The sequence below is a fragment of the Episyrphus balteatus genome, chromosome 3 (assembly GCF_945859705.1).
Source record: "Episyrphus balteatus chromosome 3, idEpiBalt1.1, whole genome shotgun sequence".
Classification (NCBI taxonomy): Eukaryota; Metazoa; Arthropoda; class Insecta; order Diptera; family Syrphidae; genus Episyrphus; species Episyrphus balteatus.
Window position 1 is genome coordinate 25620884 of NC_079136.1, and position 12938 is coordinate 25633821.

General features: G+C 30.9%; 1 protein-coding gene across 2 annotated transcripts in view; it reads left to right on the forward strand.

The window, feature by feature from the left end:
* LOC129915851 (uncharacterized) overlaps positions 1 to 12938 on the forward strand; it is a 337223-nt gene that overhangs the window by 307750 nt on the left and 16535 nt on the right. For both annotated transcript variants that reach the window (XM_055995543.1, XM_055995542.1), the window contains one exon: positions 2960 to 3088. In XM_055995543.1, coding sequence (XP_055851518.1) covers positions 2960 to 3088 — 129 coding nt within the window. The remainder of the gene's footprint in view (positions 1 to 2959; positions 3089 to 12938) is intronic.

Sequence of the window (12938 nt, forward strand, 5' to 3'; positions counted from 1 at the left end):
TTATTTGTATTAGTAATTGTAATTTCCTTTAAGGATCTTTGTGGGCCATCAAAGCCGATGATGTTGTTCGACATAATTTATTGGCAAATAGTTTTACATCAAGAAAAAGTACTTACATCTTAGTTTACATAGAACTGAGGAAATGTCATTGCATCTTTAATGTCCTTCAGGTCAAAAACTGATGACCGAAGGATCCTTAATGTCAATTTTCCACTTTTTGTAAAAATAAAAGAGGTTGTCTGTAAAGCCGGTTTACGGGCGATGATTTTACGTGATAACGTCGTCAGAAAATAGGTTGTGTGCTTTTGTTTAAAATGAGTCAATTGAAGCGTTTACTTTTTTCAAACAATCATAATTTACAAGAAAAAGCTTAAAAAAAATACCTTTTTTATTTTCTCACTATATTAATTTTTTTATTTTAAGCTCTCAAAAAAAAAAATTATGCAATTTAAAAGCCAAGTATTTCTTCTTAAGAATAAAACCATTTTTAAATTTTTACAATGCCCAAAAAGTATAAAAATAATTTATTGAAAACACTCATTTTCATCAAAAAAAGCAAAGAAAACATGAATTTTTATCTTCTTACGTCATTAATTCCATTTTTTTCCCTAACAACCTGTTCAAAATGTTATACCATCTGAAAGCTTATTGTCTTAGCTCAAAATATATGTATCGATCAGGTCTATGAGATATCTACAAAAAGAGCTAGAATTTTTTGAACTCGATCAAATTTTATTAAAAAAAGCAAAAAAACATTTATTTTTATGTTCTCAGGCTATGGAATCAATTTTTTGTTAGACAACCTATAAAAAATATACACCATGCGAAAGCTTATTATTTCACCTTTCATATGACGTATCAATCTCATTTTAAAGATGCCTACAAGAGAAGTTAGAATTTTTTAAAGTCAACCATGTCGAATTTCCAGACTGAGATTACGGTACTTCCCACACTGGTTGCTGTTCGGGGGGCAACAGATCTCCACTGGTGTTTTGAGGTTTTTCGCAAGTTTCTTGAAAACACTCATTTTCATCAAAAAAAGCAAAGAAAACATGAATTTTTATCTTCTCACGTCATTAATTCCATTTTTTTCCCTAACAACCTATACAAAATTTTATACCATCTGAAAGCTTATTGTCTTAGCTCAAAATATATATATCGATCAGATCTATGAGATATCTACAAAAAGAGCTAGAATTTTTTGAACTCGGTCAAATTTTATTAAAAAAAGCAAAAAAACATTTATTCTTATGTTCTCAGGCTATGGAATCAATTTTTTGTTAGACAACCTATAAAAAATATACACCATGCGAAAGCTTATTATTTCACCTTTCATATGACGTATCAATCTCATTTCAAAGATGCCTACAAGAGAAGTTAGAATTTTTTAAAGTCAACCATGTTGAATTTCCAGACTGAGATTACGGTACTTCCCACACTGGTGGCTGTTTGGGGAGCAACAGATCTCCACTGGTGTTTTGAGGTTTTTCGCAAGTTTCTTGATTTAACATTGTGTAGCTTGTAGTTAGTCTACCGTTATGGGTGATATACCAAATGAAAGGTAATTGTATCAGGATGCTCATAAAAGTTTAATAAAATTTCTATCAGCTCTTGGTCAAAAGTTATAACCTGTTAAATTCTAAAATTTTATTTTACCTTTATCCAAAAATTAGCCAAAAATACCCCTAAAAAACAAGGTATTTTTCAAAAATTCATATTTCGAAACGCAGAGTGTTGGACAAAAATCCGTATCAGATGCCTAATTTTTATTTCCCTCATCTTTCACCTGGAATCTTTAGAATTGTCAAAAAAAAATGTCCTTTACCCAAAATCATCATTTTGTCATAACCCCAACACGTGTACAACGTTCAAACAAAACGTTATAGCTTAGTTTCAAAATTTTTTTAGAATTTTTCCTTAAATGCAGTTATTCTTAAATTAATCTCATCTATCTATAGCAGAAAAAATCAATTCTCTACGACTTCGCGATTAGATTTTAGCTCAAATTTCATATTTCCGTTTTACCCCTGTTTACCCTATTAAATGACGGAATTTTTAAAAATCCTTCATTTGGATTACGCTTTAGGTTATTATCTTTCAAATAAGCTATAGAAGATTTTTGTATCTCTAATAGTTCATTTTTAATTTTTAATTGAAATTTTTTGCCGCACTGCGAAAGTGCGAGAGTGTAACGTTAGAAAATGGCGTCACTTTTTGTGGTGGCTGCCATGGTTCATCGATTTATAAGACGTTATCACGTCAAAAATGCATTGTTTCAAAGACGCAACAACCCACAAAGACTGTCAGTCAATCAGATATTTTCCATGTTAATTCAACAAATTAAAAGAAAAACTAATCTGTTAGCTTTTGAATTAATAATCTGTAAAAGTTGATAAACTTGCATATATTTTTTCAGTGCTATGTACAAAAAAAGGACCTCTTTTAAAATTTTTGTCAGACACTAGTCGAAAAGAAAAAAAAATGTCTCATCCAGCTACATATGTAGTCAACGGGACGTACTAACGATGATGGCAGTCACAGTGGTGTTTAGATATATGTAAATTAAAAATCGATCAAAATGTGTCAAAAGTTGGCTAACCATTCCTGTGTTTCATATGTGTGGATAATTTTTAGGTACCTACCTCTACCTCTAGTCTGTAATATTATGTAGTGTATGCTATGTCGACTTGACATTAAAGTTTATGAAAATTGAATTAGTTTTGATGGAGAGTATTTTCAGAGAAAATTTCACTTTAGGAAAAAACTTTGATGTTTTTATATTTGAGTTTGCATACAAAAGTGATGTATAGAGTGCATCATCAGTGGCTGGAAAGCTAAGCAATTGACGTGAAGTGTGATGGTGGGTGTATGGATGTGATGTTTCAATGTTGTCTATTTAAATATTTATTTCTTCTTTTATTTTTTTTTATCTTTTCTTTTTGTTTTTATATATTTGCAGCACTATAGAGGTTCATTGAAATCACTTAATACGGGAATTGTGACTTTGCTTAATTATGGAAAACATGTACCACCAGCTGTTTCGCATGTCACATTGGCCCACGAAATTGGTCATAATTTTGGATCACCGGTAAGTTTTGATGAATTTTCTTTTGATGTGTTATTTCACTGTCATACGCATTTTGCCTTAATTTAGACAAACAAAAATTTAAAGATGATCAGCAAAATAGTGTTCCTTTCAGTTTTTGTATCCCATAAATTAAATTAAAGTTTAAAAATTAATAGATTAATAACCCAATTCTCCCCAACTTTCACCACTTATATGAGAGTCACAAAAATTCTGAAAGTTGTAATCTCTTCTAATGGGTTGGGGTCGAAATTCTGTATGTTGCAAAATTCTGTATTCAAAATACTGTATGCCAAAATACTGTATGTCAAAATTCTGTATGTGAAAAATGCTGTAAATTCTGAAAGTCAAAATTCTGTACAGCAAAATTCTGGTTGGTTAAAATACTGTATTTCAAAATTCTGTACATCAAAATTCTGTATATCAAAATTCTCTAAAAATGCTGTAAAAAATATCGTTTTGATAATGTAAAAAACTGCTCGCGCACTACTATGAATTTCTAAGAGATTAACTTAATAAAGAGGCAAGCTTCTAATGCTGATTAATCTAGGTATTTTATTAGGAGCTACGGAAAAAAGAGAGAGAAAACAAAACTACACTTATTTAAAAAAAAAAAAACAATCTGAATTAAACCACGTTGCATACCTAAAACGGATTAAAAAAAAATTAAAATATATTGATTTTGACATTTTTTTTGTAAAATGTATTTTGTAGGTATGTTTAAAAAAAGTTTGATTTGTGTTCCTAGAATTGATTTAGTTTTTTACTTTAATAATTATGTTTGTATAAAATTACAACTTTACTGTCAATAATTATATTTAAAGTTACTATTTAGTGTTTTTTTATCAAAGGAAATTTCTTTAAAAATACTGTATTGAAAATACAGTGTTTTGCCGTACAGAATTTTACAAAACAGAATTTTGCAAGTCAGTATTTTGTCCATACAGTATTTTGACGTACAGAATTTTGTATTTACAGTATAATGACGTGCAGAATTATGGTCTTACAGTATTTTGACCCTACAGAATTTTGTCGTACAGAATTTTGACAAGCAGAATTATGACCCGCTCCCTCTTCTAATCTAGATCACAAGTCATAGCTAAAATTAATCGTAACAGAGAATAAATTACTTCTGTGAATCTCTAAAGTTGTAATTTTGAGGGTGGAATCGGGGCAGTGTAATTTCACGAGGGAGTAAGATGCAAAGAAAGGCGCGAAAAAAATGGGAGCGGGTCATAATTCTGCTTGTCAAAATTCTGTACGACAAAATTCTGTGGGGTCAAAATACTGTAATACCATAATTCTGTACGTCATTATACTGTAAATACAAAATTCTGTACGTCAAAATACTGTATGAACAAAATACTGACATGCAAAATTCTGTTTTGTAAAATTCTGTACAGCAAAATACTGTATATCAAAATTCTGTAAAAATGCTGTAAAAAAATATCGTTTTGATAATGTAAAAAAGTCCGCGCGCACTTTTTTTTACAGCATTTTTGCAGAATTTTGATTTACAGAATTTTGATGTACAGAATTTTGAAATACAGTATTTTGACCAACCAGAATTTTGCTATACCTACAGAATTTTGACTTTCAGAATTTTGTTCCTACAGCATTTTGCACATACAGAATTTTGACATACAGTATTTTGGCATACAGTATTTTGAATACAGAATTTTGCAACATACAGAATTTCGACCCCAACCCGAAAAAAATATCATGTCAAATTAGAAGGATGATAACGAATAATTGAATTTTTGTGGTCAAGCACTTTTCATTGTTTTTTTTCAATATTTTGAAAATGATTATGATTCCTTGGCATAAAAGAATACTTCAGCCAAAAACTACATCGATTTTTTCTTTTCTGAGAAAACGGCAACACTTCACGGTTTTCAGTTTTTCTGAATTAACATGAAAACCAAGACTAACTTTGAAATGGTTCAAAGACACTTTTCATAGCAAATTAAATTTTCTATCGAGTTAATATGGTTAAAAAATTTTAAAAATTATTTTTGGCTAAAATTCTAACCTAATTTCAAAGAAAACAAAGTTAAAAAATTGAGGATTTTATTTTTTTTTACTAAATCAGGGGGCATTTCGTGTATGAACCCGGTATGTCCAAACTGCACTAATAAAATAAAGTAGAGGTAAAATCCTTTGATAAAATATGCATCTTTTAATTTTTTTGTTAAGAAACGACAGAAATTTCAAACTAGCACTTTTCTTTATATTTGACTTTTTTAGTTGAAAGCAAGATTTTAAATTCGATAAAAAGGTAATAATTGGTTTTTAAAACCTCACCAAACTTTTTTCCTTTAATGCTACATCTAAACAAAAAATTACGTCAACATGTTCAAATTTCAAAAGTTAACCATGGTGAAGAACCATCTAGCTTCAAATTAAAAATCTGAAAAAAATTAGGAGTTTTTTTTATTATTTAGAAATATTTTTTCCACTTAGAAACTTGATTCTCTGAAAACATTTAAACATCGAACGCCATAGTGACCACAGATAAGCAAATTGTTTTAAAATTTCATACATAAGCAAGGGTTTAGAGTTAAGCTATTCTCAAAAACTCATTTTAATGATTCTCTTTATCCAGTCGAGCGCTTCTTAGACTAATGGAACAGTTGACGAACTTTTAAAACCTTAAAATAATATTTTAATCAATCAAAGTCGCCAACAACAGATAATTCCCTCTAACCAAGTTTACATCCATTTTATTTATTAAAGCAGTAGGTACAATTTCCGATGAAAATAAAGAAAAATTCAACTTACTTAGTTGGTATACTTACATAAAGGTACCTAATTCATTTGTTAGAAATATTTAAAATTCCTCAAAAATTTCAATTTAAATTGAAAACTCAAATTTGTTGGATTAGATTCAAAAAGTATGAAAGAACGGAAACCCCCTTTTCAACAGTATTTCTCAACCAAAAACACTGTCACACAAAAGTTGAGCGATCACATAGCTCACAGATGATAGCTGTTCTACACCAAAGTGTCACATCCAGACAAAAAAAAAAAAGTAAACCATTATTCTTTCTCCTCGGAAATTCTGTAACGAATTTAAAAACTTTTAATTGCAAAAAATATCTTTCCATCCCTCCACACACACACACACACATCCGCCTGCTGAATTCTTCCCAAAAAAAAAAAACTCTCATTTCATCCCTCTCGAACCCATTAAATATAAATTCATGAATGTATAACCAATTCTAGTGTTTAAAAATACTTTTTTTTTTTTGTTCATTCCATACTCATAGAATTCTGCTCGTTTATTTTGTAAAACCAGAGCAATGGGAAAAGAAAAAAAAACCTTATCCAACTTTACCCGCCCCACCACCCTACGAGTTCTGTGCAATGTCTCTGAACAATATCCTATTTCTCATTATGAAATTGCAGGAAACCAGCACACGTTGCTTTCCGATTTCTTCCGTTCCGTTCGTTCTTCGTCGGGGTTCTTTCGATTCTTGGATTCTTGATTTTTTTGTCGAAAAAGAAAAATCCTCCTCGTGAATGGAAATATTTTATTAGAAAATCGATGTTGTAACTTGTAAGTCCCAAATGAATTCTGAACTTAAAAATAGATTCAAGGATAAGCACAAAAGTACTCGTATAAGATGAAATAAAAGTTAAGAAGTAGGTAGAAGAAAAAAGGATACTTTAGCTTTTCTTTTCAAGAAATAGCACCAAAATGCCACACATGCTTCCCTACGACTCCGACTGCACGTAACGATGAAAATTTTCTAGGATTCCAACAAGGAGTTGCTAGAAATTCAAATTGCACGTTGTCGTTGGTCGGGTAGTAGTCCTTAAGCCCAAAACATCATCCCATAGAAAATTCGCCACCACCACAGCTCTGCTGCTACTTCTGCTGCAGTGACAGTGAAATAGGGACAAGGACATATCCAGGCAGAACATACAGTGACACAGGAAAAGGCATAGTAAAGTAGTCCTTATGCTCATACATATACGAGCGAACGAGTAGGTATGTGTAACCTCAAATTTGAGCATTCCAAAGGAAAATTAGTTTTGTGCCTTGTTTTTATGGTCCTTAAGTACATAACAAATAAGATTCGGTTTGCAGAGCAGCATATTAGCTCCGCATCACAACGCTGCTGTCAGCCGGCCGGTTGGTTGGGCGAACCGTGTCTTATACAGTCAGTATAGTTTTCGGACGAACGGATCGGATGGTCCTTCGTCGTTAGGTCGATTGTCGTTTTTTGAAAACGACCAACCAACACAAAGTGAGACACCCTGTTCAGAAAAAGGACTCTCCTGTTGGTCATAGAGAAAAGTTGAAGTTTCTAACCCACTTTTGTCGTTTTCAAAGACACACGACTATATCCTTGTGATTTTGGATGGAAATGGAAACACACATTTGCTAAAAGAAGAAAACTCATGGGAGACTTTAACGCCATCTGGTTTTTGGTTTTTTCTTTATATTTTTCTTGTCCTGTTTATCTAACATAAAACATAGAACGATGAGAAAACTTTCATATCCGATGGACCCCACCACACAACTATTTAATTTATTTTTGTTAGCTGTGAACAAAGATGAAGAAGAGGAGCATATAAAGAAGGCCATCAAGTTTCATATAGCGACAATACCAGGGAAACACATTTTTGTTAGATATGCCTAATGAGACCGTAAATATAAAAAGTTTTTGCTATGTTGAAATTAGTTCCTACAACATACACATAATGTCTGTAGCTTCGTTAAAGAATCCTAGAACTCAAGAAAAGGCCAATAAGAGTAAAAAAAAAAAAAATAAAGAACATTGCTCTTAATTAATATTGTTTCGGGAATTTATTCTTTTTCATGCGCGTTTGTCGAAATAAAAATATTTAATATGTGAATGTTACGAGGACAACCGACGACGTTATATTGCGACTATGAGAGTAAAATGTAAAGACAAACATGAGTTTCGAATTGCGAATTTTAATATTTGATTTGGCAGACTTTTGTAAGATACTTATAAAAAGAAGCCAAGATTTTTTTTTTGTTTTTTTTTTTTTGTAACTTTATGTGCGCGGCGTGAAATTAGTATTCTTTCCGCTTTTGTAGAAAAAGTAACTTGTTTTTTTTTTTTTTTTATTGAAGAAGAAAAATGTTTTTTTTTTCTATTTATTTGAGTCTTCTTCTAAAAGGACATTGAGTTTGTCAAAGAAAGTTTAATAAAAGGGGTTTCGAAAGTATGTTAGACACGAGTTGCTTTGAATTATATTTCTAAGATTCTTTTATTTTTTTTTTTTTGTCGGGAATATGATAAAGAGTTTGTATACTTTCTGTAAAAGATTTATCACAACAAAAACATTACTGTTAAAAAAAGAGAGTTGAAATTATGCTGGCACAAAAAGTACTGAGATATAAAAGTGTACCAAGTTCTTAAGTTTGGTTTAAAATTTGTATCGATAAAGTTTTGATTGTTTACTTGACAATTTTTTTTTTTAATTATCGATTTTTAAAGTTATTTCAAAAATTGCCAAGTAAACAGTCAAAATTTTATTGATACAAATTTGAAACCAAACTTTAGAACTTGGTAAACTTTTATATCTTAGTACTTTTTGTGCCAGCATAATTTCAACATAGGAGAACTTGGCTCTTTTTTTAACAGTAATGTTTTTGTTGTGATTTCACTACTTTTTTAAAGGTATTGCTGTAGAATTTAAAATCTCTATATTTCATAAAAATTCAGCGAAAATGGGTTACCCCCTGTCTAAATTTTTTCAGTTCGACCATTCTACCAAATTTCAAGATTCTTCGATAATCAGAAATGTTCTATAATATTTGATGAAAATTCGGTGGAAATGGGTGGATGCCACGCCCCCTGCATTGAAAATCTCAAATTTTCGATTTTTTCCTTCGTATACACCACAAGTCCCAGCACCGTGTAAAATTTCAAGTTTCTACGATAGCGGGAAGTGCTCCATAATTTTAATGATCTGTCAGTGAGTCAGTTACGTTTTTTGTGATTTTTTAAGAACTAAATCTCAGAAACTACTCATCGTTAGAAGCTGAAATTTGTGAGGAGTGTGGGTTTGACCAGTTCAACAAATGTAGCGAGTAGAGCTGTAGCAAATCGTATGTATTCGTTACTAAAATGCGTTTATTCACTTCAGTAACGAGTAACAAAACAATACTTTCTAAACAGTATCGTTACTCGTATGTTTCGTTACTGGGTACTGAAGTAACGAAACATACGAAACGTACGAGATACGAAACATACGAGTAACGACGCGATTCCAGTTTCAATACTAAATCCGATGTAAGAGATACGAAATGAAGTGATACACTCAATTTGTCGCATTTCGCATCTCGTGTCGGTATCGTAACCATAGTCAGAATGCTAACTGCAGATAATTATCTGGAGTTTACTTTTGTCTCGATTAAAACAGTAGTGCCAAGGTTCAATAATCATTGTGTTATCGATAATTTATACAGAAATATCAAAAGAAACGTTTTTGTATTTTCTCTATTTGGCCAAAATATGTAGGTATATCCACGACGCAACCAATCTGTTTATGGCCTTGGTGTTAATGGTATTGATATTTAGCTTAAGAATGTACAAAAGTGTTTGGTTTTTCAAAAAATTAGTTTATTTTCGGTGCAAAATTTTCAACACAAAAAAAAAGCAGAGAAAACGAGGTTTGAAAATCACTCTCAATAGAAAAAATAAATGAAAAATTGTTCGACATGGTTGTATTGAAGTGTTAATATTTCGAGATCTGCGTGTTGCACTTTTGAAATAAAGGTCTCTAAGGAATTGTGATAAGATTACTGAAAGAATATAAACAAAAAATTACCAAAGTTTTGTCTAAAAATTTGGAAAAAAATTAAAAAGGTTTCCACGTTTGATTAAAAAAAAAAAGAAAAAAAATCAATATAGCTACCTTTAAACTCTTATTACATGAGAATGCCGCAACTAATTTTAATGTTTATGACCTTAAAATGTAGCTTAGATTATAGAAATTGTTTTTGATTTTTTTCAAAAAAAAAAAATTTGTACACCCTTATACCAATGTACGAAACATACTTAAAATACCAAACATACGAAACGTATCAAATACATGAAATATACGAAATGTAAGAAACACACGAAGCATGCGAAAGTAACGAAAGTAACGAAACATACGAAACACACGAAATATGCGAAAAATGCGAAACATACGAAAGTAACGAGTAACGATATTATTGATGCGGGTACTAGTATCAAAAGTAACGTATACATGCGGGTACTCATTTTGTCGTTACTTTTACAGCCCTATAGCGAGTTTGAAATTTCTGGCATCTTTGGTGTGGAAGTTAGAGAGTGGTCGAAAATGGCCTGAGTTGTTTCCTGTAAATAAGGGTGTAGTGCCAAAGTTGCTAGAAAACTTGGCCGGGCACTACCGCACACTGGGGAAATTTGTATGGGAGTGCGGAAAAAATTAAATAAAAACTGAACCACTGAATAGATTTGGATGAAATTTTCAGGGATGACAGTTTTCGTCGTAAGAAATTATTATTATTCATTTCCGCCCACTGCCACGCCCTTTTAAAAAAATTTGTGAGAGTAATAAAGAATTCCGATTCTCAATTTACTTGTACTTATAGTATTTTTTTTTTATTTTTTGTATTATTGGAACCACCTCACCGATTTTAAATACATTAAATGGAAAAGAATAACTCATACACTCCTGCTCAAAATTAACGCACACTTTTTTCTTCTTTAGCTATACCCCTGCATCTTATTTAAAATGGCTTTAAAATTATTTGTTGCATTTTTTTGTGTTTGCTTATTGTTTAGCAAGTCAGAAAAATGCTAAACTGAAACAGTATTATCAACCAAAAAAAAGATGAACCAAATTTAGCAATTCAAGGTCTGAAAACTGATATTAAAATAATTTTTGTTTTTTAAGAAAAAAATGTTAAAAAATGGAAGCGCGTGACAGTTCTTTCCAATAATTTTATTCAATACTTGGCATTGTCTCCTCTAGCGCATATGATAATTTGGAGTTGTCTATTCATTCCACAAATTAAATTTTGAAGGTTTTGTTGCAACTTTTTTTTACTGCAGTTTTCCGTTGATCAAGAATGCTTAGAGGTGGATTTCGGCCGCAAATGCATTTTTTTTCAACATCTCCTAGACATGTTCTATTGAATTGAAATCCGAATATCTGTCTGGTCATTTCAAAGCTGGCATATTTTAACCTTGAAGATATTCTCAAACCAATCTAGCATGCATTATCGTGCATCAGACTGAACTGTGGACCAAATCTAGGGGTGATTGGAACCGGATGCTGTTCGAGGATATCAGTCAAGTATCTTTGGGTACTTAAAGTAGGTCTAGGAGACCTCACTAACTCCGTAGGTGTTGTAAAGCAGAGTTTACTCCAATAAAATTTATGACTCATCTCTAAAAGGTTCGCGGGTTGACAGATAGACTTCAGCATACCGCTCCAAATCTTCCCCACAAACATTTTATTCCATACATTCAATTTAAGCTAACTCCTGTCTTATTTGAGAAAATAACCACGATACTGTGAGATAAAGTAATAGTAGGACTTTTTTGTAAAATAAATATGACGTGCGTTAAATTTGAGCAGGAGTGTAGTAGGTACTGTTGTCGAGGTCCACGTCCACGCAAAATAAAAAACCCAAATTATAGTTAAAAATTATTAAAAAAAAAAAACACTTTTTTCATTTTTTTATACAATTTTTTCAAAAGTTAATTCTTTTAAGAGAGCCATTTTTTCCTCAATTAAATGACTCTGATTCTTCTTAATAAAGGAATGGGTTAGATGATCTGTATTTTTCAATAATAATTTCAATTTAAATCTTGAGACATTCCATTAGATTTCTGCTTAGATCTTCGCATAAAATGCTTAAAATTCCCATTATTAATAAAATGTATAATAATAAGACGCATAATCCCTTTTCACTCGTTTTTAATTTGAATAGTTTTCAATATATTATGTACTTGTACATACATTTCAGTTACATATAACGAAAATTAATTTTTCTGAGCCAAGTTCAAAAAATCAAATGTAATTTTATTGTAGTAGATTTGTAAAAAAATGTGTTACGAATTAATTTTTTTTCTCTATTTGTCTTTTCGGATAAGAATTTCAAGCTTGCAGCCAAAAAAAACAAAAATCTGACAAAAAGGAGATTTTTTACTTTTCAATTTTCTCGAAAACTAGAAGGCATAGAAACATATGGTTTTCAGTGTTTGGTAAGGAATTAATTAAGGCAGTGTTCTTCGTTATTCAAGTTGAATTCAAATCCCCAGCCTTGTCAAAAATAGTATTGGATATGTTTTTTTAAATTTTGTTTTCAAAATTTTGACTTTGAAATCGATTATTTCAAAAACAATTCACTTAAAGAACTTAATTTAAAAGCTCAAATTAAGCCTAATATTTTGGCTTTTAAAAAAAGTGTCATTTATAACTGTAAGTGTTACCATTGATTTTTAATATTTTTTTGTTATTTTAAGTAATTTTTAAGAAAATGATTTTTGCGACCAAATGAAGTTTTCAATTACCAATAAAAAACGCAGTGGCACCTGGTGGCACCCAAATTTGGCCTTCATCAAAAGGGAATTTCATAAGGAAAAAGTTTTTAATAGCCTCTAACTGTAGGCAAGTGTAGCTAAAATTATATATACAAAAATATGAAAAAATCAAGCCATTTTTTTCTCTTTTCTTTAAATAATTATATAAAATAATTAACATCTTTAAAATTAATAATTTCTTCGATTTACAATAGACAAACGATGGCTTCTTTACGGAAAAATAAAAGTGTATGAGTCGGCTCAAGCTAAAAAAAATTACACAGCTTTAATTTGGGGGTATTTTCACTTCG